General features: G+C 44.7%; 1 protein-coding gene and 1 long non-coding RNA gene across 5 annotated transcripts; one reads left to right on the plus strand and one right to left on the minus strand.

The window, feature by feature from the left end:
- Window positions 1-1,238: 1,238 nt before the first annotated feature.
- On the minus strand, window positions 1,239-19,936 carry LOC110496744 (homeobox-containing protein 1). 3 transcript variants are annotated; one of them, XM_090209423.1, is made up of 11 exons: window positions 19,717-19,931; window positions 19,103-19,193; window positions 18,287-18,728; window positions 15,244-15,329; window positions 12,072-12,182; window positions 7,301-7,588; window positions 6,292-6,448; window positions 4,373-4,455; window positions 4,070-4,165; window positions 3,465-3,583; window positions 1,239-2,735 (listed from the first exon to the last, which is right to left on the minus strand). In XM_090209423.1, exons 2-11 carry the CDS (start codon window positions 19,179-19,181, stop codon window positions 2,589-2,591), a joined length of 1,608 nt encoding a protein of 535 aa, XP_090065549.1. In that variant the 5' UTR covers window positions 19,182-19,193; window positions 19,717-19,931; the 3' UTR covers window positions 1,239-2,588. The 3 variants fall into 3 exon arrangements, with proteins under 3 accessions (XP_090065549.1, XP_036809491.2, XP_036809493.2); XM_036953596.2 differs by lacking the exon at window positions 12,072-12,182 and having other exon boundaries at window positions 19,717-19,936; XM_036953598.2 differs by lacking the exon at window positions 7,301-7,588 and having other exon boundaries at window positions 19,717-19,923.
- LOC110496745 (uncharacterized) lies at window positions 19,086-26,299 on the plus strand. Of its 2 annotated transcripts, none has more exons than XR_016488631.1 (3): window positions 19,086-19,232; window positions 22,233-22,519; window positions 24,412-26,299. It is a non-coding gene; the product is annotated as an uncharacterized LOC110496745 (long non-coding RNA). The 2 variants fall into 2 exon arrangements; XR_016488632.1 differs by lacking the exon at window positions 19,086-19,232 and adding an exon at window positions 19,840-19,961.
- Window positions 26,300-26,461: the final 162 nt, after the last annotated feature.

The following is a 26,461-nucleotide window of genomic DNA, read 5'->3' on the forward strand; positions in this document are numbered from 1 at the left end:
CTGGTTCACCAACTACTTTGCAGACAGAGTTCAGTGTGTCAAATCGGAGGGCATGCTGCCCGGTCCTCTGGCAGTCTCTATGGGGGTGCCACAGGGTTCAATTCTCGGGCCGACTCTTTTCTCTGTATATATCAATGACGTTGCTCTTGCTGCGGGCGATTCCCTGATCCACCTCTACGCAGACGACACCATTCTATATACTTCCGGCCCGTCCTTGGACACTGTGCTATCTAACCTCCAAACGAGCTTCAATGCCATACAACACTCCTTACGTGGCCTCCAACTGCTCTTAAACGCTAGTAAAACCAAATGCATGCTTTTCAACCGTTCGCTGCCTGCACCCGCACGCCTGACCAGCATCACCACCCTGGATGGTTCCGACCTTGAATATGTGGACATCTATAAGTACCTAGGTGTCTGGCTAGACTGTAAACATCTCCAATCGAAAATCAAATCTAGAGTCGGCTTTCTATTCCGCAACAAAGCCTCCTTCACTCACGCTGCCAAACTTACCCTAGTAAAACTGACTATCCTACCGATCCTCGACTTCGGCGATGTCATCTACAAAATTGCTTCCAACACTCTACTCAGCAAACTGGATGCAGTTTATCACAGTGCCATCCGTTTTGTCACTAAAGCACCTTATACCACCCACCACTGCGACCTGTATGCTCTAGTCGGCTGGCCCTCGCTACATATTCGTCGCCAGACCCACTGGTCATCTACAAGTCCATGCTAGGTAAAGTTCCACCTTATCTCAGTTCACGATGGCAACACCCACCCGTAGCACGCGCTCCAGCAGGTGTATCTCACTGATCATCCCTAAAGCCAACACCTGATTTGGCCGCCTTTCGTTCCAGTTCTCTACTGCCTGTGACTGGAACGAATTGCAAAAATCGTTTGGGAAACACTGCACTAGGTCGTCCATGGAATGAGTTTGACACACCTGATCTTAGGGCTGAATCCTAACTTTTTATTCAGTTAACCAGGGAAGTCTCAATTGGACTTTTTACTTTTAATTGAGCCCTGGACTTGGGGTCGGTCTTGTGCACTTGTACTTGCATATTCAGGCATATCTCTCCCATTGACTTCAATGCATGATTTAGGCAGAGGTCACAGGGTTCGGTATGTGTATCAAAAGTTCCGATTCAGCCCTGTGAGTATAATGACAACCAGTAAGACCTTGGGCGAGGGGAGAACTGCAAAATCCATATGTGAAATAAAGTGCCCCCCAAACAGAGGCTTTCATGTTCATTTATAGTCATGCTTGTAACATTATCAGCTAGCAATCATTTTTTTTTAATGACCAGGAGCACACAGCTGATGTCCAATGAACATGAAAGCACATTAAGTTCTTCTTCTTGGAACTATCTGAACTAAAAGGAATTGAGCAGGAAAGGCAGCTTTCAGTCACTCAGTACATATATAATGAGCTTATTCTAGAAGAAGGTGCTGCTTATAACACAGATACATTTTACAAGTCATGATTAACAACTTTAATAATAATAATAATAATAATAATAATAATAATACTAATAATATGTGGCCTAGAAGATCTCTTTTTATTTTTTAAAACCCAAACCAGACTAGACTTTTGAGTAGCTTCTCGATGGGTTCGGCGGACTAGTGGTTCATGTCGATAAGAGAAAAGGGACATGAGTAACTCATTACTATTAGTTTTGCTACTTATGCATAATAAAATGTTCCTTTGATCATCAACATTTGTTGAGGAAAGACGACCATAAGGAAGCGTAATAAATGAAACTCCGTGTTAGTTTGGCTTGCTGACATTACAATGAAGACAGAATACAGATGCTTTTTGTTGTCGTCGCAGAAACAGTCAACATATGATACGAAACATTCCTTTTGAACGAAGCTTATTAGAGAGAGAGAAACGTGATGATTCGTCATCATCCACCATCTTTGGGTTTACCTGAGATTCCATTTGTCCCTCAGGGTTGGACTCCTAATAACACTGACCCGGACTACTTGATTGATTGATCCCAAAGTCTAACAAGTTTACTAAGATCGGGTCAAAGACATTCAAGCTAGCAGAGAAGGCTGATATTAAATCGGAAACACTTATCGTCACACCAAAAGTTCAACTCGCCTCGACCAAACACACCCGTCTTCACCTCATCATCAAAACACACCTGACCTGCAGGTTCAAAACATTCAGTTCCCACTCCAGTTCATTATTACGCAACCACTCGTCAAAACCTTTAAAAAATTTAAAAAATAATAATTCAAAAGTAAAGTAGCAAAGAAAATGTTAAAAGGCTGTTGAGCTTCTAGAGGATTTAACCACTTAGACCCCTGTTCTTTATAAGGAGTCGTCTTTCATTTAAGACTGTCTTGGAATGCACTACATGGAGAGATAGAGATAAATATTGACGTTACTGTAAAGCATGATTACTGTATAGACACAGTGGCCTCCCTACCACTAGAGGCACCGAGAGCTATAGCACCCTTTCCAACAATTAACGCACTGACTTGTCATAACCCCTGAAGACATTCAGAGCATCTATTATTAATATATATGTTTTTTAATATGCCGTTATATATTCAAATCCACGCTCTCCCATTGGTCACTCCTCGTCCACTGTCTCTCTCTTCGATTCGTCAGCTTTCTGTTCCAGAACCTGAGAGGTGGGGCTTGGAGGGGGAAGGACCTCGACGGCAGCCAATGAGGTGGTGTCTTGTAGATCAAGGTCCTTCCTGGAAGATATCTCTTCCTGGAAAAGGAAAAAGATGAGATATTATTGGTCTCACGCTGACCAGACAGTCCGCGTTACGTGTCCCGCAAAATAAAATGTAAACATACATGTTACTCAATCATTTCATCCAAACAGCTCACACGCGCCCACTACAAGTCCCGCCTCTCCCATCTCCTCATTGGTTTTTAGGAGCATATACCCACGTGGGTGATTGAAAGATGAACTGAGGTCAACACTCCAGTCCAGTCCAGTCGGTGGCTGTAATGCAAGCTAGCTAAGTGTCCATGAATGTTTCAAATGGTGTTTTGACCTGTCCCCAAATGAATATAGTTGGTTCACAGTTGATTTTGGTATTTTAACCTCTATGTCTGGTGTGGATAGAGAAAATAATTTGGCCATCATGTTGCAGTTTATTGTACAAGTTCAATGATAAGTGGTTTGGTATTAAAATCCCTGACTGAATTGTCGATTCACCGACTCACCTGAATCATTGATTCACCTGCTCTATGAATCATTGATTCACCTGCTCTATGAATCATTGATTCACCTGCTCTATGAATCATTGATTCACCTGCTCTATGAATCATTGATTCACCTGCTCTATGAATCATTGATTCACCTGCTCTATGAATCATTGATTCAACTGCTCTATGAATCATTGATTCACCTGCTCTATGAATCATTGATTCACCTGCTCTATGAATCATTGATTCACCTGCTCTATGAATCGTTGATTCACTGACTTACCTGCTCTATGAATCGTTGATTCACTTGCTCTGTGAAGTCCTGTGGTTCCAACTCCTCCCCGTTGGATTGACAGCTCGGGCTTGGAACCTCGATACCATGACTCTCCAAGATGGCTGCCTCTGACGGGGAGAAGGCGAGAGGGAGGAGGAGAAAGAAAGCAGACAAAAAGGGTACAAACAGGGAAAGAGAAATGCTGTCCTTTATCCACTACAGTGTCAAGCTACGTGCAGCCCCTCTGCCGGCAGCTACGTGCAGCCCCTCTGCCAGCAGCTACGTGCAGCCCCTCTGCCAGCAGCTACGTGCAGCCCCTCTGCCAGCAGCTACGTGCAGCCCCTCTGCCAGCAGCTACGTGCAGCCCCTCTGCCAGCAGCTACGTGCAGCCCCTCTGCCAGCAGCTACGTGCAGCCCCTCTGCCAGCAGCTACGTGCAGCCCCTCTGCCAGCAGCTACATCTCCTACATCTGAAAATAGATATTCCAGCTAGCCTAACAATGGCTAACGTTGAACTCTTATCATAGTGCCGATACCTATCCAATGCTTTCAGGTCTAACCGAATGTGCCTGGGTGTTAGGGAAAAGGGGGTGTTTCGTTATCAGAGATTCTCACCTATATTAGCCCGTCTCTTCATCTCCTTCCGGCGGTTGGCGAACCAGTTGTACACTTTCAGAGCTGTGACACGCTCAAACTCGGACAGCTTGCATCCTGGGTAACAGTGACAGAGGAGAGATGGACAAGTGAATAGGTGAAATTTGGTGAGCCTTTTTGAACATAGGACTTAATTTGTATTAAAATAAGTTGTTTAAAAGGAGCATAATAAAAAAGGTAGATATGAGCTCATGATAATTGGGTTGAGAATAAAGACATTGGTTACAGGTGTGTGGGTGGGCTGTGCTTGAACCACAAACTGACCAGGTTTCTGGATGACTGAGTTGCAGGCGTTAGCGATCTCCTCTCTCTTCGCTTCATCAGGGTACTGGTTCTCCATGAAGAAACTGACAGACACAACAACCAGCCAATAAGAACAGTGTTAGACAACCTCCCACCCATGGCATTAACCAATCAGAAGCTACTACTGGCCGAAACGCTACAAAACTACTGGCCTAAACGCTACAAAGCTACTGGTCGAAACGCTACAAAGCTACTGGCCGAAACGCTACAAAGCTACTGGCCGAAACGCTACAAAGCTACTGGAGCATCACTTTGAATGGAGGAAGGAAGGAGAAAACATCCAGCCAGATTAGCCTCACCCACAGCTATTAAAGTGATGCTCCAGAGGTTTGTATCGTTTCAGCCAGTAGTTCTGTATCGTTTCAGCCAGTAGTTTTGTATCGTTTCAGCCAGTAGTTTTGTATCGTTTCAGCCAGTAGTTCTGTATCGTTTCAGCCAGTAGTTCTGTATCGTTTCAGCCAGTAGTTTTGTATCGTTTCAGCCAGTAGTTCTGTATCATTTCAGCCAGGAGTTCTGTATCGTTTCAGCCAGTAGTTTTGTATCGTTTCAGCCAGTAGTTCTGAAAGTAGTGCTCACGAGCTAAAACGGGTCCCTGAAAATTGCGTACTACATCATCTATTTCCTATGATGTTACATCTTGCAATTTTTTTTTATTTTTTTAAATGTGCAATTTGAATAGGTTACCTTATATGTAAGTGCTTAAAAAGATCCCTGACTGCATTGCTAACCAATCAAGACACTCTCATTGAAGTAGTACGGTAGATTAATGGAACACATTAGGTGGATTACATTCAGCACTGTTTACACTCTCCGTTTCTAGGCAATAAATAAAAACAAATCTCATTTTAAATAAACAAAGATTTATTGCACCACTTAATCCAACCCTCCATCTTCCTCTTTTCCCTGTCTGAATAATAATAACTTCCCCTTACAAATAAACAGCAGGAGCACTTACACCCCCCTCCGACTTCCTCCATCACACTAACCTACAGTATCGCCCTTCCAGCGGGACGGGAGTGTAAACTAGCCCATAAAGAGAAGCAGCACTGCAGTGGCGTTGCGTAATCCATAGAGCTATGTGACGGTGTGGCTGGTCTACGTGCCTGTTGTGTTCTCATTACTGAGAGTGACCTCTGCTTAGAAACATCACAGGAAGCAGAGTCGACCGCATTCGGGAAACATTGCGACAAAAGATAATTCTTGTCCTTAGGACGCACTTGGCTTTTTATCACTTAGAAATCCGTTATTAAAAGAAGTCCAGTTTCTAAATCAGATAGGTCATAAAAGGCATTTTTTGTTCTGTATCTATGGACCCGACCCAGTCGTTCGCTCTGAATGTTCCATTGACATACTGGCTGGCAACATTCTTATCCCTTGCTAGCTAGCCAACCAACTATGGCTAACTCAGTCACATCGAACAGTGCAGACAGAATAACAACTGTAGCTGCATTTGTTTAAGCTGTTTTCTAGTGGCATTTATTTGAATACATCTATAATAAATGAGCTAACGAGATGTGATTTCACCTGGCACAGAATATGTGTTCTGTCGTCAGGACACTGTTGCTCAGAGGAATTAGCCAACAACACGGCTAACACAATCACTTCATACTGAAGCTGGACACTGTTGTTCAGGGGAGCTAGCCAACAACACAGCTAACCCAACCACTTCAAACTGAAGCCGGAAAGACTGCAAACTAGCTGTCTAGCAAACTCAACTTTATTTGATTAAATAGCAGTCGCTCTCTCTGAGAGTGCTTTTCTTCCAGGTGTGGGTCAACATAGATAATCAATCAATCAATCAAATGTATTTATTACGCTCTTTCTACATAAGCAGACAGTTGGCTAGTCAACTGGAAAGTACTGCACTGTGATTGGCTCACCTCTCCATGATTGACTGGCACTCCTTCCTCCAGGTGAACCTGCTTCCCCTCCGCAGCCTCAGAGGACCGCCCGCCACCCCGCCCCTCTCCCCGGGGCTGACCCCCGTCCTCCAATCAGGCTCCTCCTTCACCAGGGAGCGCATCGACAGGGTAGCACCTACATGGGACGTAATGAGAGGGGGAGGAGGCGAGACAAAGGGAAGGGAGGAGGCGAGACAAAGGGAAGGGAGGAGGCGAGACAAAGGGAAGGGAGGAGGCGAGACAAAGGGAAGGGAGGAGGCGAGACAAAGGGAAGGGAGGAGGCGAGACAAAGGGAAGGGAGGAGGCGAGACAAAGGGAAGGGAGGAGGCGAGAGAAAGGGAAGGGAGGAGGCGAGAGAAAGGGAAGGAAGGAGACGAGAGAAAGGGAAGGAGACGAGAGGGGGAGGTGGTGAGAAAGAGAAGGGAGAAAAGGGGGAGGTGAGAGACAGGAAGGTGAGAGGGGGAGGGAGGGAGTTAGAGAAGGAGGAAGGTGAGCGAGAGTGAGGGAAGGAGGTGAGAGGGAGTGGGAGAGGAAGTTTAAACATCAAGAGAAAGTAACCCATTGTAACTATTAGTTATGAGAAAGAAGTGATGGTTCAATCACATGACTGTAGTATTTTAATAAGGATTTGGACTTATAGGATACACTTTTAGGATACATGACATCCCTCGGACTGACAGTGGGACACAACGTGGACACAGACAGGCATGCAGGCTATGTGATGACAGGATGTGTCAGACAGACAGGGGTCACAGAGTGCTGCAGTGTCTTTTTTTTTTTCATTTCATTTCTTTGGTAGTGGAACTCAGAGTTGGAGCTAAAACCTGGACTAGTAAAAACATCACCTGCCTCGTTCCTGAACAGCCACAGACAGAACTGAGGAGAGAGGGAGGGAGGGTTGAGCCCTGTAAGAGTGGTTGCCTGTTATGGGCATGGGTGGGCGGGGGGGGGGGGGCTTGCTGTTACCTGGCTGTTACCTGGCCGTTACCTGGCTGTGCCTGCTGTGCGGCAGCAGTGTACCATGGGAGGAGGTGCATCAGCAGCTCTCTCTGTCTGCCCCAGGTGGTAGAGGCAGTGGCCGCGGCCGTGGCGCCCGTAGCGGCGTTTCCCACCATCCCTGTGACGTCTCTGTCCCCTCCCCTGGCGGGTCCAGAGCCCAGGTTCTGGCCCAGGTTCTGGCCCAACCCCTGGCCGAGACCACAGAGCCCCTGGCCGAGACCACCGAGCCCTGGGCCCAGACCCGCCGGGCCGTGCTGGCTTTCACTCCATCTCAGCCCTTCATTAAGGACAAAACCAAACCAGTGGTCAGGTCAGGCCACAGACGTATCTAAGTAGGCATACAGAGTTTGGGCAATATTGGTTTAAGATTTAGGCCTAGAGTTAACAGAAGTCCTACAGTCAATCAAAATTAGATCACCTGTTTGCATGTCTATCAATATCAATTTATAATTTAATCTTACGGACTTCATCCAATCATTTTTGTGGCCACAATGTGTTAAGTTAACAAGAGAAACGTTGAGATTACTGTTCTGAATAGGTAAACAGCAGACAGGTCCAAAAGTTTAGTAATGAAGTGCCCACCAGGTAGAAAGGCATAGAGAAAGGCAACACGTTAGCATTAGGATCCTGAATTAGCATCATTGTTAGTATTAGATGGGGTTATTATGGTTAGCCTGTTAGCCATGTAGGAATGAAAACCAGCACCGGAATTCTACCTCTCCAGGATCAGGACTGAGAACCACACAGAAGCAGCATCAGCAAAGCTTTGGGGAATAAGGGAGGAGGACAGGGGGATGGCATGAAGAAGGCAGGGGTAGGTAGATTGTTCATGCATTTTGCTCATGTGACATAGGAGAGAATCACTAAAGTGACAGATTAAACATTGTAATATTTAGGCTAATGTCTTTGCTGATGTAGAATTGAGCAAACAGTTTCATTTTCAGAACACTTCTAGTGCATCTATACATTGGTCTGTGTGGATGTTTATTGTTGACATCTTATGAGGTCACAACGTTCCTGTAGCCTGGGTTTAGATGGACGGATCGTGACGTTCCTGTAGCCTGGGTTTAGATGGATCGTGACGTTCCTGTAGCCTGGGTTTAGATGGACGGATCGTGACGTTCCTGTAGCCTGGGTTTAGATGGACGGATCGTGACGTTCCTGTGGCCTGGGTTTAGATGGAGGGATCGTGACGTTCCTGTGGCCTGGGTTTAGATGGACGGATCGTGACGTTCCTGTGGCCTGGGTTTAGATGGACGGATTGTGACGTTCCTGTGGCCTGGGTTTAGATGGACAGATCGTGACATTCCTGTAGCCTGGGTTTAGATGGATTGTGACGTTCCTGTGGCCTGGGTTTAGATGGATTGTGACGTTCCTGTGGCCTGGGTTTAGATGGATTGTGACGTTCCAATTTTATAAACAATGTTTTGGTTCGTTGCTAGCTAGTTAGCTACAGTGCCTTCAGAAAAGTATTTATGCCCCTTGACCTTAGCCACATTTTGTTGTGTTACAGCCTGAATTTAACATGGATTAAATTGAGATATTGTCACTGGCCTACACACAATACGCCACTATGTCAAAGTGGAATTATGTTTTTAAAATGTTTACAAATTAATTAAAAATTAAAAGCTGAAATGTATTGTAATGGCAAGCCTAAAGTTCAGAATTTAAAAAAAAAAGTGCTTAACAAGTCGCATAAGTTGCACGGACTCACTCCGTGTGCAATAAGTGTTTAACATGAGTTTTGAATGACTACCTCATTATCTGTAAGGTTCCTCAGTCGAGCAGTGAATTTCAAACCCAGATTCAACCACAAAGACCAGGGAGGTTTTCCAATGCCTCGCAAAAAAGGGCACCGATTGGCAGATGAGCAAAAATATAAAAAGCAGACATTGAATACCCCTTATATTATGGTGAAGTTATTCATTATATTTTGGATGGTGTATCAATACACTGAGTCACTACAAAGATACAGGCGTCCTTCCTAACTCAGTTGCCGGAGAGGAAGGAAACCACTCAGGGATTTCAGCATTAGGCCAATGGTGACTTCATAAACAGTTTAACGGGTGGATCAACATTTTAGTTACTAAACAATCCTGACCTAATATTGACAGAATAAAAGGAGGAGGCCTGTACATAAAAAAATAAAAAGATTCCAAAACATGCATCCTGTTCGCAACAAGGCACTAAATTCTCTATGTAGTGCTGTGTTGTCTCTCTCGTTGTGATGTGTGTTTTGTCCTATTTATATTGTATTTATTTTAATCCCAGGCCCCGTCCCTGCAGGAGGCCTTTTGGTAGGCCGTCATTGTAAATAAGAATTTGCTCCTAAATGACCTAGTTAAATAAAGGTTAAATAAAGGTTAAATAAAAAAAACAAGTAATGCAGCAAAACATTTGGCAAAATTCTTGGCCTGAATACAAAGTGTTACGTTTGTAATTTTATTTTTATTTTACCTTTATTTAACCAGGCAAGTCAGTTAAGAACAAATTCTTATTTTCAATGACGGCCTAGGAACAGTGGGTTAACTGCCTGTTCAGGGACAGAACGACAGATTTGGGGGTTTGAACTTGCAACCTTCCCTGGTCCAACGCTCTAACCACTAGGCTACCCTGCCGCACCAGGGTAGCCTAGTAGCCTCATTAAGGATTGGAGAGTTTTTCAGGATAAAAAAATATCTAACGGAATGGAGCAAAGCACAGACAAAATCCTGGAGGAAAACCTGGTTCAGTCTGCTTTCCATCAGACTCTGGGAGATTCATTCACCTTTCAGCAGGACAATAACCTAAAACACAAAGCCAAATCAACACTGGAGTTGCTTTCCAAGAAGACCGTGAATGTTCCTGAGTGGCCGAATTACAGTTCTGACTCAAATCTACTTGAAAATCTACGGCAAGACCTGAAAATGGTTGTCTAGCAATGATCAACAACCAATTTAACAGAGTTTGAAGAATTTAGAAAATAATACAAATGGGCAAATGTTGCACAATCCAGGTGTGGAAAGCTCTTATAAACTGACCCAGAATGACCAACAGCGCTTAGAAACTGACCCAGAATGACCAACAGCTCTTAGAAACTGACCCAGAATGACCAACAGCTCTTAGAAACTGACCCAGAATGACCAACACCTCTTAGAAACTGACCCAGAATGACCAACACCTCTTAGAAACTGACCCAGAAGGACCAACAGCTCTTAGAAACTGACCCAGAATGACCAACAGCTGTAAACACTGCCAATGGTGATTCTAACATGTATTGACTGAAAGTGTTGAACACTTATCTGATCAAGAAACAGTATAATAGTGTTTTATTTTTTTTAATTTTACCCCTTTTTCTCCCCAATTTCATAGTATCCAATTGTTGTAGTAGCTACTATGTTGTCTCATCGCTACAACTCCCATACGGGCTCGGGAGAGACGAAGGTTGAAAGTCATGCGTCCTCCGATACACAACCCAACCAAGCCGCACTGCTTCTTAACACAGCGCGCATCCAACCCGGAAGCCAGCCGCACCAATGCGCCGGAGGAAACACCGTGCACCTGGCCACCTTGGTTGGAGTCGCTGGTGCGCGATGAGACAAGGACACCCCTACCGACCAAGCCCTCCCTAACCCGGGCGACGCTAAGCCAATTGTGCGTCGCCCCACGGACCTCCCGGTCGCGGCCGGTTACGACAGAGCCTGGGCGCGAACCCAGGGACTCTGATGGCACAGCTGGCGCTGCAGTACAATAGTGTTTTATTTTTAATCAATAAAAAAAAAAAAAAAAACATGTTTTCACTTTGTCATTATTAAGATGAAAATAAAACCTAACATAACTCAAACGGAAAGCATTTGCATTTCTGCGCAGTCCAGGCATGTGTGTAGATGGGTGAGAGAAAAAAAAAAAACATATTTAATCCATTTTGAATTCTGTCTGTAACAACAACCATGTGGAATAAGTCTAGGGGGGAAGAATACTTTCTGAAAGCGCTGTAGCTAACTAGCTAGCTAACTAACTAGCTAACTAACTAGCTAACTAACTAGCTAACTAGCTAACTAACTAGCTAACTAGCTAACTAACTAGCTAGCTAACTAACTAACTAGCTAACTAACTAGCTAACTAGCTAGCTAACTAACTAGCTAACTAGCTAGCTAACTAACTAGCTAGCTAGCCAGTTCAAATAATGACCAGAGTATAGCGGACAACATCTTAACCTGAGCTACTTTGTAAAATCATTACTACAGGAAAATAAACAAAACAACATAATTATTTCCAAGGTAATGGCAAGTTGACATTGAATAACTTAGTGTCACCAAATAAAAGCAGATAATTCTGATAATTTTTTTTTTTTTTTTTAGAAGTCCTGCATCTTGTCCCAGGAGGATTTGGTATAGTTGCCATGGCAGCGCGGGGAACCACGACAACGGACATTGCGACAGTTGCAGACACTCCATGTCTGTGCGACAAGGAAACTTGACAGTCATTTAAATGCTGTTTTGACTATTGTTTACAGTTACAGACCAAGTATAAATGTGGCGTGTGTTTTTATCCTACTGTATACGTTCTCTCAGACATAGTTCTCTGTACTTCACTGAACTCTCCAGACCTCTAGAACCAGAAAAGGTGTGTGTGTGTGGATTCACAATGCAGGATTAGGAGTACGGGACATAGGACGGACATAGGGGAAAGGTGACAATAACAAGCAGCAGTCCAGCTAACAGAATGGAGTCGACATGAACCGCTCCCTCCCCTTAGCCGCCTCCTACACTGGTTCTTACCTGGGTTGTTTCTCTCAAGCAGGTACCAGCGGTAGAAGGCTCTGCGTTTGGAGTCACTCATCTCCAAGCCCTGCTGCAGCAACCACTGAGAGATATAGCTCTGACTGATACCTAGGGAGAAGAGAGGAGAGATAGCTCTGACTGATACCTAGGGAGAAGAGATAGCTCGGACTAATACCTAGAGAGAAGAGAGGAGAGATAGCTCTGACTAATACCTAGAGAGAAGAGAGGAGTGATAGCTAGCTCTGACTGATACCTAGGGAGGGGCTATACAGTGCATTCGGAAAGTATTCAGACCCCTTGACCTTTTCCACATTTTGTTACAGCTTTATTCTAAAATGGATTAAGTCACCCCCCCTCAATCTACACACAATACTTGAGTAAAAGTATAAAACTATTTGGTTTTAAATATACATTACCAGTCAAAAATTTGGACGCACCTACTCATTCCAGGGTTTTTTCAATATTTTTTACTATTTTCTAAATTGTGGAATAATAGTGAAGACATCAAAACTATGAAATAACACAATATGGAGTCATGTAATAACCAAAAAAAGTGTTAAAACAAAATACATGTTATATTTGAGATTCTTCAAAGCACCCTTTGCCTCGATGAATTAGTAGGTGTCCAAACGTTTGACTGGTACTTAAGTAGCAAAAGTAAAAAATAATAATTTAAAATTATTATTGTTTTTTTTTTATTTCCCAGATAACCAGGGGCACTCTCCAACATTCAGACATCGTTTAAAACGAAGCATGTGTTTAGTGAGTCCGCCAGATCAGAGGCAGTAGGGATGACCAGGGATAGTGAAGTACAGATACCCCTCAAAAAATTACTTAAGTAGTACTTTCAAAGTATTTGTATTGAAGTTCTTTACACCACTCTGAAATCCTGCTCCAGAGCGCTCAGGACCTCAGACTGGGGAGAAGGTTTACCTTCCAACAGGACAACGACCCTAAGCACACGGCCAAGACAACGCAGGAATGGCTTCAGGACAAGTCTCTGAATGTCCTCGAGTGGCCCGGACTTGAACCCGACCGAACATCTCTGGAGGCCTGAAAATAGCAACGCTCCCCGTCCAACCTGTCAGAGCATGAGAGGATCTGCAGAGAAGAATGGGAGAAACTCCCCAAATAGAGGTGCGCCAAGCTTGCAGCGTCATACCCAAGAAGACTAGAGGCTGTAATCACTGCCAAAGGTGCTTCAACAAAGTACTGAGTAAAGGGTCTGAATACTTATGTAACTGTCATTTCAGTTTCTGTAATAAAAATGTGCAAACATTTCTGAAAACCTGTTTTTTTGCTTTGTCATTATCGGGTATTGTGTGTAGATTGTTGAGGGGACAAAAACAATTTAATCCATTTTAGAGTCAGGCTGTAACCCAACTAAATGTGGAACGAATCAAGAGGTCTGAAAACGTTCACAATGCTCTGTATACAGAGCCTTCAGAAAGTATTCTTACCCCTGGACTTAAGCCACAGTTTGCTGTGTTACAACCTGAATTCAAAAAATAAATAAAAATAATAATAAATATATATATATATATATATATATATATATATATATATATATATTAAATCTCACCCATCTACATACAATACCCGAATAAATAAAGTGAAAACATTGTTTTAGAAATGTTTCGATGGGATTCAAATCTGGGCTTTGGCAGGCCCACTCAAGGACTTTCACATTCTCGTTCTGAAGACATTCCAGCATTCTTGTTTTAGATTGGGGTCATTGTACTGTTGGAACTTCAATCGTCTCCCCATCGTCTAAGGTTGTTTGCACTCTGAAGCAGGTTCTCGTCGTGGATTTGCCTGTATTTGGTTCCACTCGTTGTTCTATCTATCCTTAAAAAAAAAAGAAAAGAAAAAAAGTGTCCCAGTCCCTGCCGTTGAAAAACATCCCCATAGCATGACGCTGCCACCACCATGCTTCATGGTAGGGGTGGTGTTAAGATAGGGGATGAGCTGTGCCTGGTTCCCAGACATAGCACTTTGCATTCAGGCAAAAATGTTGTCATCAGACCACATAATATTTTGCCTCATGCTCTTGTCTTTTTGCAAACTCAAGACATTTTTTCCTCAGGAGTGGCTTCTGTTTAGCCACTCCCCCATAAAGCCCAGATTGGTGAAGTACTGTAGAGACGGTTGACCTTCTGGCAGGTTCTCCCATCTCAGCCAACGAACTCTGTAGTTCTGTCAGGGTGGTCGCTGGGTTCTTGGTCACCTCTCTGACCAAGGTCCTTCTTGCTCGGCTGCTCAGTTTGGTCAGACGGACAGCTCTAGGGAAGTCCCATATTTTTTAAATTTCCCAATAACGGAGACCACCGTGCTCTAGAAATTGTTTGGTTGTCTTGGAATAAAACGCTCAACACTATCGACGTTGTTTAATCCCCAGATGTATGTCTGATCACAATTCTCTCAGAGATCGACGGACAGTTCCTTGTACTTCACTGTCAACTGTGGGACCTTATTCAGACAGGTGTGTTCCTTTCTAAATCATGTCCAAAACAATTGGCCACAGGTGGACTCCAATCAAGTTGTAGCGATCAATCAAGGATGATTGATAGAAATTGGGTGCTAACTCTGATACCTAGGGTGAGGAGAAGGAACGGACAGATTTCACCACACCTGCAATAACATCTGTAAATAAGTGTATGTGATCAATAAAATGTGATACCTAGGGAGAGGAGTGAGGAGGAGGAAGGTAAATAAGAAGCAGAGGAAGGTAGGAGATTATGGGAGGAGAGGAGAAATAGATGAAGAGAAGGAGCGCAAGTAGTAACAAATCTAATCTTATTTGTCACATGTGCCGAATACAACAGGTGTAGTAGACCTTACAGTGAAATGCTGAATACAACAGGTGTAGTAGACCTTACAGTGAAATGCTGAATTACAACAGGTGTAGTAGACCTTACAGTGAAATGCTGAATACAACAGGTGTAGTAGACCTTACAGTGAAATGCTTACTTACAAGCCAAATGAGAGCATTATAAAAACATATCCTAGAAGGAAAGACACTAATATTCATACAAAACAATGTAAACAGCGCACACTAAAAAACAGACGACACAGGTTCACTAAATATATATATATATATATATATATATATATATATATATATATATATATATATATATATATATATATATATATATGACTGCTTTACCTGTCACCTGTCCCACGATGGCCTGGGAGATCCTGCGGTTGTTGAGGAAGGTTTTAATCTCCTCCTTCACCAGGTTACTGTCCCTCCTAGAAGAACACAACAGGCACCACAGAGTAAGAACAGACAACACACTTCCTGTCCCTACAACAACAGTTACCGTCCCTCCGGCAACAACAACAATAGACACCATAGAGTAAGAACAGACAACACACTTCCTGTTTGTGGTGTGAGCAGTGGATAGAGTAACTGACATCACTACTTCCGTACAACTCAATAGATTCTCCATCTGCAGTAATGTGGATACACTGGTGGAACCAAACAAATAGTGTACATTCTACACCATGTGTTTTCTGCCTCCCCTATGTTTTCAGATAAGCTGATGAAGGAGAGCCAGAAACGAGGAGAGGAAGCCATAGGCCTAGCTTACATGACTCCAGATCCACCACTAGTTGACTGGTTATCCATAATGTAACCTATACACACACAATCAGAGCAACCCGGCACACCTTGTATATAGACTAGGCAACGCCGGGACCCCTTGTATATAGTCTAGGCACCGCCGGGGCCCCTTGTATATAGACTAGGCACCACCGGGACCCCTTGTATATAGACTAAGCACCGCCGGGGCCCCTTGTATATAGACTAGGCACCGCCGGCACCCCTTGTATATAGTCTAGGCACCGCCGGGACCCCTTGTATATAGACTAGGCACCGCCGGGACCCCTTGTATATAGACTAGGCACCGCCGGGACCCCTTGTATATAGACTAGGCACCGCCGGGGCCCCTTGTATATAGTCTAGGCACCGCCGGGGCCCCTTGTATATTGTCTAGGCACCGCCGGGGCCCCTTGTATATAGACTAGGCACCGCCGGGACCCCTTGTATATAGTCTAGGCACCGCCGGGACCCCTTGTATATAGTCTAGGCACCGCCGGGGCCCCTTGTATATAGACTAGGCACCGCCGGGACCCCTTGTATATAGTCTAGGCACCGCCGGGACCCCTTGTATATAGACTAGGCACCGCCGGGACCCCTTGTATATAGTCTAGGCACCGCCGGGGCCCCTTGTATATAGACTAGGCACCGCCGGGACCCCTTGTATATAGTCTAGGCACCGCCGGGGCCCCTTGTATATAGACTAGGCACCGCCGGGACCCCTTGTATATAGTCTAGGCACCGCCGGGACCCCTTGTATATAGTCTAGGCACCGCCGGGACCCCTTGTATATAGTCTAGGCACCGCCGGGACCCCTTGTATATAGACTAGGCACCGCCGGGACCCATTGTATATAGACTAGGCACCGCCGGGGCCCCTTGTATATAGACTAGGCACCGCCGGGACCCCTTGTATATAGTCTAGGCACCGCCGGGACCCCTTGCAAATACACTTCGTGCCCCCGGGACCCCTTGTATATAGACTAGGCACCGCCGGGACCCCTTGTATATAGTCTAGGCACCGCCGGGACCCCTTGCAAATACACTTCGTGCCCCCGGGACCCCTTGTATATAGACTAGGCACCGCCGGGACCCCTTGTATATAGTCTAGGCACCGCCGGGACCCCTTGCAAATACACTTCGTGCCCCCGGGACCCCTTGTATATAGTCTAGGCACCGCCGGGACCCCTTGCAAATACACTTCGTGCCCCCGGGACCCCTTGTATATAGACTAGGCACCGCCGGGACCCCTTGTATATAGTCTAGGCACCGCCGGGACCCCTTGTATATAGTCTAGGCACCGCCGGGACCCCTTGTATATAGACTAGGCACCGCCGGGTCCCCTTGTATATAGACTAAGCACCGCCGGGACCCCTTGTATATAGACTAGGCACCGCCGGCACCCCTTGTATATAGACTAGGCACCGCCGGGACCCCTTGTATATAGACTAGGCACCGCCGGGACCCCTTGTATATAGTCTAGGCACCGCCGGGACCCCTTGTATATAGTCTAGGCACCGCCGGGTCCCCTTGTATATAGACTAAGCACCGCCGGGACCCCTTGTATATAGACTAGGCACCGCCGGCACCCCTTGTATATAGACTAGGCACCGCCGGGACCCCTTGTATATAGACTAGGCACCGCCGGGACCCCTTGTATATAGTCTAGGCACCGCCGGGACCCCTTGTATATAGACTTCGTGCCCGCGGGACCCCTTGTATATAACCAAGTAATCATTGCCAATTATATGCATCTATTATTACGTGTTCCGTGTTCTACTTCTCTACTCATTCTCTATTTTCTTTCTCTCTGCTCATTCTCTATTTTCTTTCTCTCTGCTCATTCTCTATTTTATTTCTCTCTGCATTGATTCGACTGTGGTTTCTGGAAAGTCTACAAACTTGCACAAGAAGCTATACTGCCAGAGACTGTCATAAAGCCTACTGCCTTCTTTAGGACCTGTATGTAAGCCTGGCTGCAATCATCTTTTTATCCATCCCTCCCTACACACCTGACCTAAATGAGTCAGTCTAACAGTAGGAGAATAAGCCAGCATCACCAGAGACTGGCTGTTGTTATCTGATGAGTTTCCTCTCCCAGAGCTAGATTCTCTGCCATTTCTTACCTTCACCTCAAATAGCCCTCCTCATCCTCTACTTTCTCTTCAGGGTTCCCTACTACCTCCCCTCACCTTCACCTCCTCTACTTTCTCTTCACTACTACCTCCCCTCACCTTCACCTCAAATACCCCTCCTCATCCTCTACTTTCTCTTCAGGGTTCCCTACTACCTCACTCCCTGCACCTTCTCCAAGTCAGTCTACTGTCCCTCCATCCTTCATGTACTCCTCCACGTCACAGTCTACTGTCCCTCCCTCATGTACTCCACCTTCTCCACATCACAGTCTACTGTCCCTTCCTCATGTACTCCACCTTCTCCACGTCACAGTCTACTGTCCCTCCCTCGTGTACTCCACCTTCTCCACATCACAGTCTACTGTCCCTTCCTCATGTACTCCACCTTCTCCACATCAGTCTACTGTCCCTCCCTCGTGTACTCCTCCACGTCACAGTCTACTGTCCCTTCCAGCCCTCACACTCTCTCCTCACCTCATGTACTCCTCCACCTTCTCCTCCAGATCCCAGTCCTCCTCTGCCATGATGTCATAGCTAAACGACTTCTGAACTCCAACCCCATGTGTGTACAGCGGTGGGGGAGAGGCCTCATAGCTGTTGCTAGGCGACAGTGAGGCGCCGTCTAGCCCAGGGGTCTGCGTTGTGGCGGATGCCAAGGAGAGGGAGGAAGAAGAGGAGGAGGAAGAGGAGGAGGGGGCCGGGGCGGAGGCTGTGGTAGGGGTAGTGTTGGTTGTGGGGTTGGCGGCGTGGGTGTCGTTGCAGTACGGGGGGCGATGGTCGGGTTCTAGCCGCTCTAGGGACTCCAAGGCCTGGATGATCTGTGGCTTGGTCATCCCCGAGAGACGGAGACGCTGAAGGAGGTCGATCTGCTCGATGGTATAGCGTGGCTCCACCTCACAACACTCCATCCTCACATCTAACGGGTTAAAACAGACATGACTTGTCCACACACACACTTCCCATAGGTCTCTAACATATAAAAAATATTACATTGAAATACTGTATACGCAGGACTTTGTTGTCAAGTTCACTTACAAAAGGTGTCTGGAGCATGAGAAAAACACCAAACGTAACTTGGGCTAAAAAATATATATATATATATTTAATGCCATGATGTTGAATGGTATATGTAGGCTACTGTACATTAATCTCTCGTGGAACAAAAAATGACAAACTTTCGCGAGATAATTTTACATTTGGGTACATTCATTGAATCTGTGCACTGACTGCAAAACAACGCGTGATTGACCCATGGCATGTACAGTGCCTGTCTGCCCTGCCTTTGCCTACCTGATAGCGGGGGAGAGAGGCGCCCTGTGGGCATCGGTTCGGGTCGCGGTACCGCAGCCGGGAGGCACCACTGTCGCATGGCTCGATGGAGCTGCCGGAGAGCGAGAGAGAAAGGCAGGCAGATTACATGGTACGGTATTGGGAGGGAATACTGGCATCTATACGTTTGTAAATATGGCCCTGTTGCTAAATATGTTAGCCATCTGCCAAATGAGACTTGTCAAATCACTTCCACAGGCGTGCTGCAGTCAGGCACGGTTAGCTAGCGTATCGTGCTAGCTAATGATTAGCGTTCTAGCTTTATTAAAATGTGTTGACACTAGCTTGCAACTACCCATACTATAACACGGATGCATTCATTAATAAGCTACTAAAAGTAGCTCCCACTAGCTAACTTTCGCTACGTTGGATAATAGCTAGTTCATTACATGCATCTTGCAGCAGAAGCTAGCACGGACTAACTAGCAAGCTATCTACTGTAAGGGCATAAAAACCAGAGAACCTTGCACCAAAATGATCGATTGAGGATGTGAGATCATAGCATTCTAACTAATGCAGATACCGGTAGCTAGTTAATGCTAACCCGTAGCCTTCTCCCCCTCTCTCTTCCTTACCTCCCGCTGCTGTGGCAAGCTACACCAGCTGACGGTCACTCAACCGTGCACGTCGTGGACCGATCAAACTTCGTAATGGTTTCCGACGAGCTAATGAAGGTGATCCGTGCAGGGTCACATTGTCCCGGGATGCTGCAGCGGAGAAAAACCGAATCGCTAAACAGGGAGTCGGTCTCAGTTTCTGACCTCTAACCCCAACCACACTGCCCCGGAATGATATAACTAGGAAGTTATTCATCTGGGAGGTAAAAATGAAAAATGTTATTCATTTATTATTAAGACATTCAGTGCTGGGGGAAAAAAAGTTGATATTGTGAACCTGGTCTCAGTGCATTTTGTATTAGTCCACATTTAGTGGTGGAGAAATAAAGCTTCCTCAAGCGTTGAGGTTTTCCAGTCTATTGTGTCGAAAATAGGTTCACTACTCTAGGCTTTGACCAACACAGTTGACACCTGCTGGTCAAAATAATTTAGAGCAACCAAATTATCATAGATTTATTTTTACCTTCATTTAACTAGGCAAGTCAGTTAGGAACAAATTCTTATTTTCAATGATGGCCTAGGAGAAGTGGGTTAACTGCCTTGTTCAGGGACAGAAAGGCAGATTTGTACCTTGTCAGCTCAGGGATTTGAACTTGCAACCTTTAGGTTACTAGTAGCCCAGTGGTTAGAGCAGGTAGCCTAGTAACCACTAGGCTACCTGTCTCTAACGCCTAGGCGACCCTGCTGTCCCACATCCCAGTAGCAGCCAGGGCTGGCCCTCCCATTAAACAAGATTAGGTCGTCACCTAAACCTTGAATTTGGGGCAACGTTTTGGAAATTGGCTGCCGTCCTCCGGCGCCCCTGAAGCCGCCAGCTCATAGCCATTGCTGCAGTTCCCACCTCCAACTCATTCTCGCTTCTCCCAAAGTTCACTCCCACTAACCTTGGTATCTATGGTGATGTGTGTTTTCACACAGGATTATCAACGTAATCTGCCAATTAAACTATTGTATTGTTTTTTTTTTTTAATGTTTGTGTGATGAAAATGATTAAGGCCTAACCTAGCTTGTTAACGTTAGCTAGCTACAAGTGGAAATCATTTAAGCTAAAAAATGAAGCTGTAGAGATTTGCAACCATGTCTAAGAGACAAAAACTAATCTTCAACTAATAAGAAAAGAGGCTAAATCTTTAAGTCAAAGTGATTCTCTGCTGAAATATATCAGCGTGCAGCAATGTCCGTCAACCAGTGTGGAGAAAAACAAGCAAAAACATCCAGTCAGCGGCAGTCTTGTGGGCGACAGCAGCTTGTTGATTAGAGGTGGAAGCAGAATGGCAAGAATAGGTTAAGCTAAAAGGCGGGCCACATCCTAGGCAAATAAAGGCGCAGTATTTGCCAGTGCAAAACGGCATCTCGGAACCTCGTCACGGATGGGCTGTTGCAGCAGACGACCACACCGGGTTCCATTCCTATCAGCTAAAATCAAGAAGAAGCGGCTCCAGTGGGCACGCGATCACCAAAGGTGGGAGAAGTGGGAGTTCAGGATTATAGATTAGTTTCCCGCTAGTAATTACCAGTTGGAGGACTGTTCAACTAGATTTTCCCCAGTCGTATGCGGTAACTCCCCACATTCCACTTGGTTATGATTGGGGCATCATAAATTGTTATCAGCCACTCACCTAATCTACTCAAACACTAAACTGAGGATGTTGCAAGTATGTTTACCTAGCTAGTCCACTCAGTATGGGTATGCAATACTCCCTCGAGCTAGGTGGCACATATGAGTAAGTTTTATTTAAAGATACACTTTTCCTGACTTGAGGATTTTCAACCAAGGGTAGAAGTCCACAGGCAATTAGAGGCAGTTGTGTCAAGAGTTACAACTTTGACAACACGTGTGTCAAGAGGCTTAGTTCCAGTTGTCAGTTCTTTTGGAGGCTTGAACTGAAGAAAGGCAGGCCTACTATTACTAATACTACTTCTACTACTACTACTACCACTACCACTACTACTACTACTACTACTACTACTGCTATTACTACTACTACTACTACTACTACTACTACTATTACTACTACTACTATTACTACTAATAATAATAATACTATTACTACTACTACTACTTCTACTACTACTACTACTACTACTACTACTACTACTACTACTGCTGCTGCTTTATAACTGCCACTACGACTGCTACCTCAGGCCAGGAGGCCTGTCGAGGCAGAACTTAAATTCTACAACTTTTTATAACAGATTCTACAACTTTCACCTCCACTATGACCTGGGCCTTTTTTCAGGGCCAGCTTAGCGGGGTCAATATGTATTCCACAGTGTTCGAGTCGTATCTGTCTCTCCATGGTCTTCATCTTCAGACTCATGGTCTTCGTTGTGGCTGCTGAAAAGGTGTGGGGTTGAAGAACAGAAATACTTTTGACTGAAATCCGCGCACAATGTCTGTTATGACCACTTCCTCCCTGTCTCCCATTAATATTTGTCACCTATCACTCACTCCTGGTCGTCCTGTTCTACAGGGACGAGAGGGAGCGGAAACAACATCTGAAGTACGGCGAGGGATGCACCCGTCTTTCTATGACAATACAGGGAAGAAGCACGGTGGACCTACTTCTTTAGTCTGTTATTCAAGATGGCGGAGGACGTCGTGTTCATTTTCCTGTTGTTTTACATCTACAAGGCGACCTTCTTCCCGCTGGTGGTGAAGTGCCCAGTGACCCCTGTCCCAGTGACCCCTATCCCAGTGACCCCTAACCCAGTGAACCCTGTCCCAGTTGACCCCTGTCCCAGTGAGTTGGACTACCAGGTAGGGCTATTACTAAAAACAGAGCACAACATTTTGACCTGATCATTGCTCCTACGTTTTCCCTGACCAACCGTACTAGGAAAAACTCTTGAGGCCTAAGTATAACAAAGCCAGCATGACATTGGTATCGATCAGTGCATTACTTTGTCGCTAATATGTGTACATTACAATGCATTGTTGTTACAAGAATACATTGCCTTGCAAAAGTATCCATCCACCCTTGACGCTTTTTTTTCTGTTGCATTTCAACCTGTAATTTAAATAGAGTTTTATTTTTGGATTTCATGTAATGGACATACACAAAATAGTCCAAATTGGTGAAGTGAAATAAAATTTTAAAAAACTTATTTAAAAAAATAACAAGTACAAAATTCATACAAGTGGTGTGTGATTATGTATTCACTCCCTTTGCTTTGAAGCCCCTAAATAAGATCTGGTGCAACCAATTACCTTCAGGAGTCACATAATTAGTTAGATTGAACACATGCAGACTTGACGTGGCACATGATCTCAGTATATATACAGCTGTTCTGAAAGGCCCCAGAGTCTGCAACACCACTAAGCAAGGGGCACCACCAAGCAAACGACACCATGAAGACCAAGGAGTTCTCCAAACAGGTCAGGGACAAAGTTGTGGTGAAGTACAGATCAGGGTTGGGTTATAAAAAAAAATGTCTGAAACTTTGAAAATCCCATGGAGCGGAGCACCATTAAATCCATTATTAAAAAAATGGAAAGAATATGGCACCACAACAAACCTGCCAAGAGAGGGCCGCCCACCAAAACTCACGGATCAGGCAAGGAGGGAATTAATCAGAGAGGCCACAAAGACACCAAAGATAATCATGAAGAAGCTGCAAAGCTCCACAACGGAGATTGGAGTATCTGTCCATAGGACCACTTTAAGCCGTACACTCCACAGAGCTTTACGGAAGAGTGGCCAGAAAAAAGCCATTGCTTAAAGAAAAAAATAGGCAAACACGTTTGGTGTTCACCAAAAGGCATGTGGGAGACTCCCCAAACATATGGAAGAAGGTACTCTGGTCAGATTAGACTAAAATGTTGCCTTTTGACCATCAAGGAAAACACTATGTCTGGCGCAAACCCAACACCTCTCATCACCCTGAGAACACCATCCCCACAGTGAAGCATGGTGGTGGCAGCATCATGCTGTGGGGATATTTTTCATCGGCAAGGAGTGGGAAGCTGGTCAGAATTTAAGGAATGATGGATGGCGATAAATACAGGGAAATTCTTGAGGGAGACCAATTTCAGTCTTCCAGAGATTTGAGACTGGGACAGAGGTTCACCTTCGAGCAGGGCAATGACCCTAAGCATACTGCTAAAGCAACACTCAAGTGGTTTAAGGGGAAACATATACATGTCTTGGAATGGCCTAGTCAAAGCCCAAACCTCAATCCAATTGAGAATCTGTGGTATGACTTAGATTGCTGTACACCAGCGGAACCCATCCTACTTGAAGGAGTTGGAGCGGATTTGCCTTGAAGGATGAGCAAAAATCCCAGTGGCTAGATGTGCCAACCTTATAGAGACATACCCCAAGAGACTTGCAGCTGTAATTGCTGCAAAAGGTGGATCTACAAACTATTGGCTTTGAGGGGGTGAATAGTTATGTACGCTCACATTTTCAGTTTTTTTGTCTTGTTTCTTGTTTTGTTTTTTACAATAATACATATTTTGCATCTTCAACGTGGTAGGCATGTTGTGTAAATCAAACGATACAAACCCCCCACAAAATCAATTTTAATTCCAGGTTGTAAGGCAACAAACTAGGAAAAATGCCAAGGGGGGTGAATACTTTCGCAAGCTACTGTATTGATTCATTTCACGTTCTAGAGAAAAATTATTCTATGGATCTTTTTGTTCCCCAGGCCAACAAAGAAGCGAGTGTTCACAGTCTTCATGCTGGTGATTAGCTTTGTGTGAATCCTCCTGGGGAAGAGGTGCAGGGGAGTGTATCGGTGGTGGAGGGTCCCGTGCTGTCAGGGAGAGGTCCCTCCCCGTTCACAATGCCAGCTACCATATCCCTGATAGGGAAAGGTGTGTGGTCTGAAAGTGGTCTGAACTGGAGAAGATGAAGATGGTTGGTGGGGATGGTGGAGTGACTAAGACAGAGAGCCCTGCACTGGGGTTACAGTGTGGTTATCTCCTAAGACTGTTATCTTTATTTCTGGTTTTGCAGGTTTTTGTTCAAGCCCAGGACTAATACATGATCAGATGCATCTAATCAAGGCGTTGATGATTAGTTGATCAGTTGTGTGTTAGTACTGGTCTGGAACAAAAGATAATAGAAAGCCTACGGAAAGTTTGTCACTACATACCATTCTGTCATATCCGTGAGACCATTCTGTCATATCTGTGAAACCATTCTGTCATATCTGTGAAACCATTCTGTCATATCTGTGAAACCATTCTGTCATATCCGTGATACCATTCTGTCATATCTATGAAACCATTCTGTCATATCTGTGAAACCATTCTGTCATATCCGTGAGACCATTCTGGCATATCTGTGAAACCATTCTGTCATATCTGTGAAACCATTCTGTCATATCTGTGAAACCATTCTGTCATATCTGTGAAACCATTCTGTCATATCCGTGAGACCATTCTGTCATATCTATGAAACCATTCTGTCATATCTGTGAAACTATTCTGTCATATCCGTGAGACCATTCTGTCATATCTGTGAAACCATTCTGTCATATCTGTGAAACCATTCTGTCATATCTGTGAAACCATTCTGTCATATCTGTGAGACCATTCTGTATTGTCCTTGACACCATTCTGTCATATCTGTGACATCATTCTGTCACGTCCTTGACACCATTCTGTCATATCTGTGACATCATTCTGTCACATCCTTGACACCATTCTGTCATGTCTGTGACACCATTCTGTAATGTCCTTGACACCATTCTGCCATGTCTGTGACATCATTCTGCCACGTCCTTGACACCATTCTGTCTTGTCCTTGACACCATTCTGTCTTGTCCTTGACACCATTCTGCCATGTCTGTGACACCATTTTGCCATGTCTGTGACACCATTCTGCCATGTCTGTGACACCATTCTGCCATATCTGTGTCAAAGGCACATGCACTGTTTAGACTATAAAATATACATTTCAAGGAGTCTGATACTCCAAAATGTTGTTTGCAAAGTCACTTTTGATATGTTTAGTCATTCATTATTAGAGAATTACATCTTATCTGTTATTTGGACTGGGGACAGGTGGACTGGGGACAGGTGGACTGGGAACAGGTGGACTGGGACAACTGTCTCTAACTCTGAATGATCAGCTATGAAAAGCCAACTGACATGTACTCCTGAGGTGCTGACCTTTTGCACCCTCTACAACCACTGTGATTATTATTATCTGACCCTGCTGGTCATCTATGAACGTTTGAACATCTTGGCCATGTTCTGTTATAATCTCCACCCGGCACAGCCAGAAGAGGACTGGCCACCCCACATAGCCTGGTTCCTCTCTAGGTTTCTTCCTAGGTTCTGGCCTTTCTAGGGAGTTTTTCCTAGCCACCGTGCTTCTACACCTGCATTGCTTGCTGTTTGGGGCTTTTAGGCTGGGTTTCTGTACAGCACTTTGTGACATCGGCTGATGTAAAAGGGCTTTATAAATGAATTTGATTGATTGATTTGTAGTCTTCAGTTATTGATATGCTCTTTGATACCATGTGTAATATAATTTCAAGCGTAAAGATTGTTCTAATGTGAAATAAAACATTTTAATATGACCTATGAACTATTTTTGTGGTCTTCTGTAAATATATATTTTTTTTTTCTTCATTTTCAGCTAAAATATCATAATGATTTTCAACATGGGATATATTGGGCACGATTTTAAAAAAATAAGTAAATCAGATTGGATCCAAAGCCTCTTATTCATTCCAGCAACCATTT

Source organism: Oncorhynchus mykiss, chromosome 18 (assembly GCF_057628025.1).
Source record: "Oncorhynchus mykiss isolate SJ-2025 chromosome 18, ASM5762802v1, whole genome shotgun sequence".
NCBI classification, from domain to species: domain Eukaryota; kingdom Metazoa; phylum Chordata; class Actinopteri; order Salmoniformes; family Salmonidae; genus Oncorhynchus; species Oncorhynchus mykiss.

What these genes read in the sequence shown, in the direction of transcription:
- LOC110496744 (XM_090209423.1), bottom strand. Translation starts at nt 19,181, where the DNA reads ATGCGACAGTGGTGCCTCCCGGCTGCGGTACCGCGACCCGAACCGATG. An exon ending in AAGGTGGAGGAGTACATGAG is followed by an intron (nt 15,330 to 18,286) that starts GTGAGGAGAGAG and finishes GTGTTCTTCTAG; the next exon opens with GAGGGACAGTAACCTGGTGA. An exon ending in CTCAGTCATCCAGAAACCTG is followed by an intron (nt 4,166 to 4,372) that starts GTCAGTTTGTGG and finishes ACTGTTACCCAG; the next exon opens with GATGCAAGCTGTCCGAGTTT.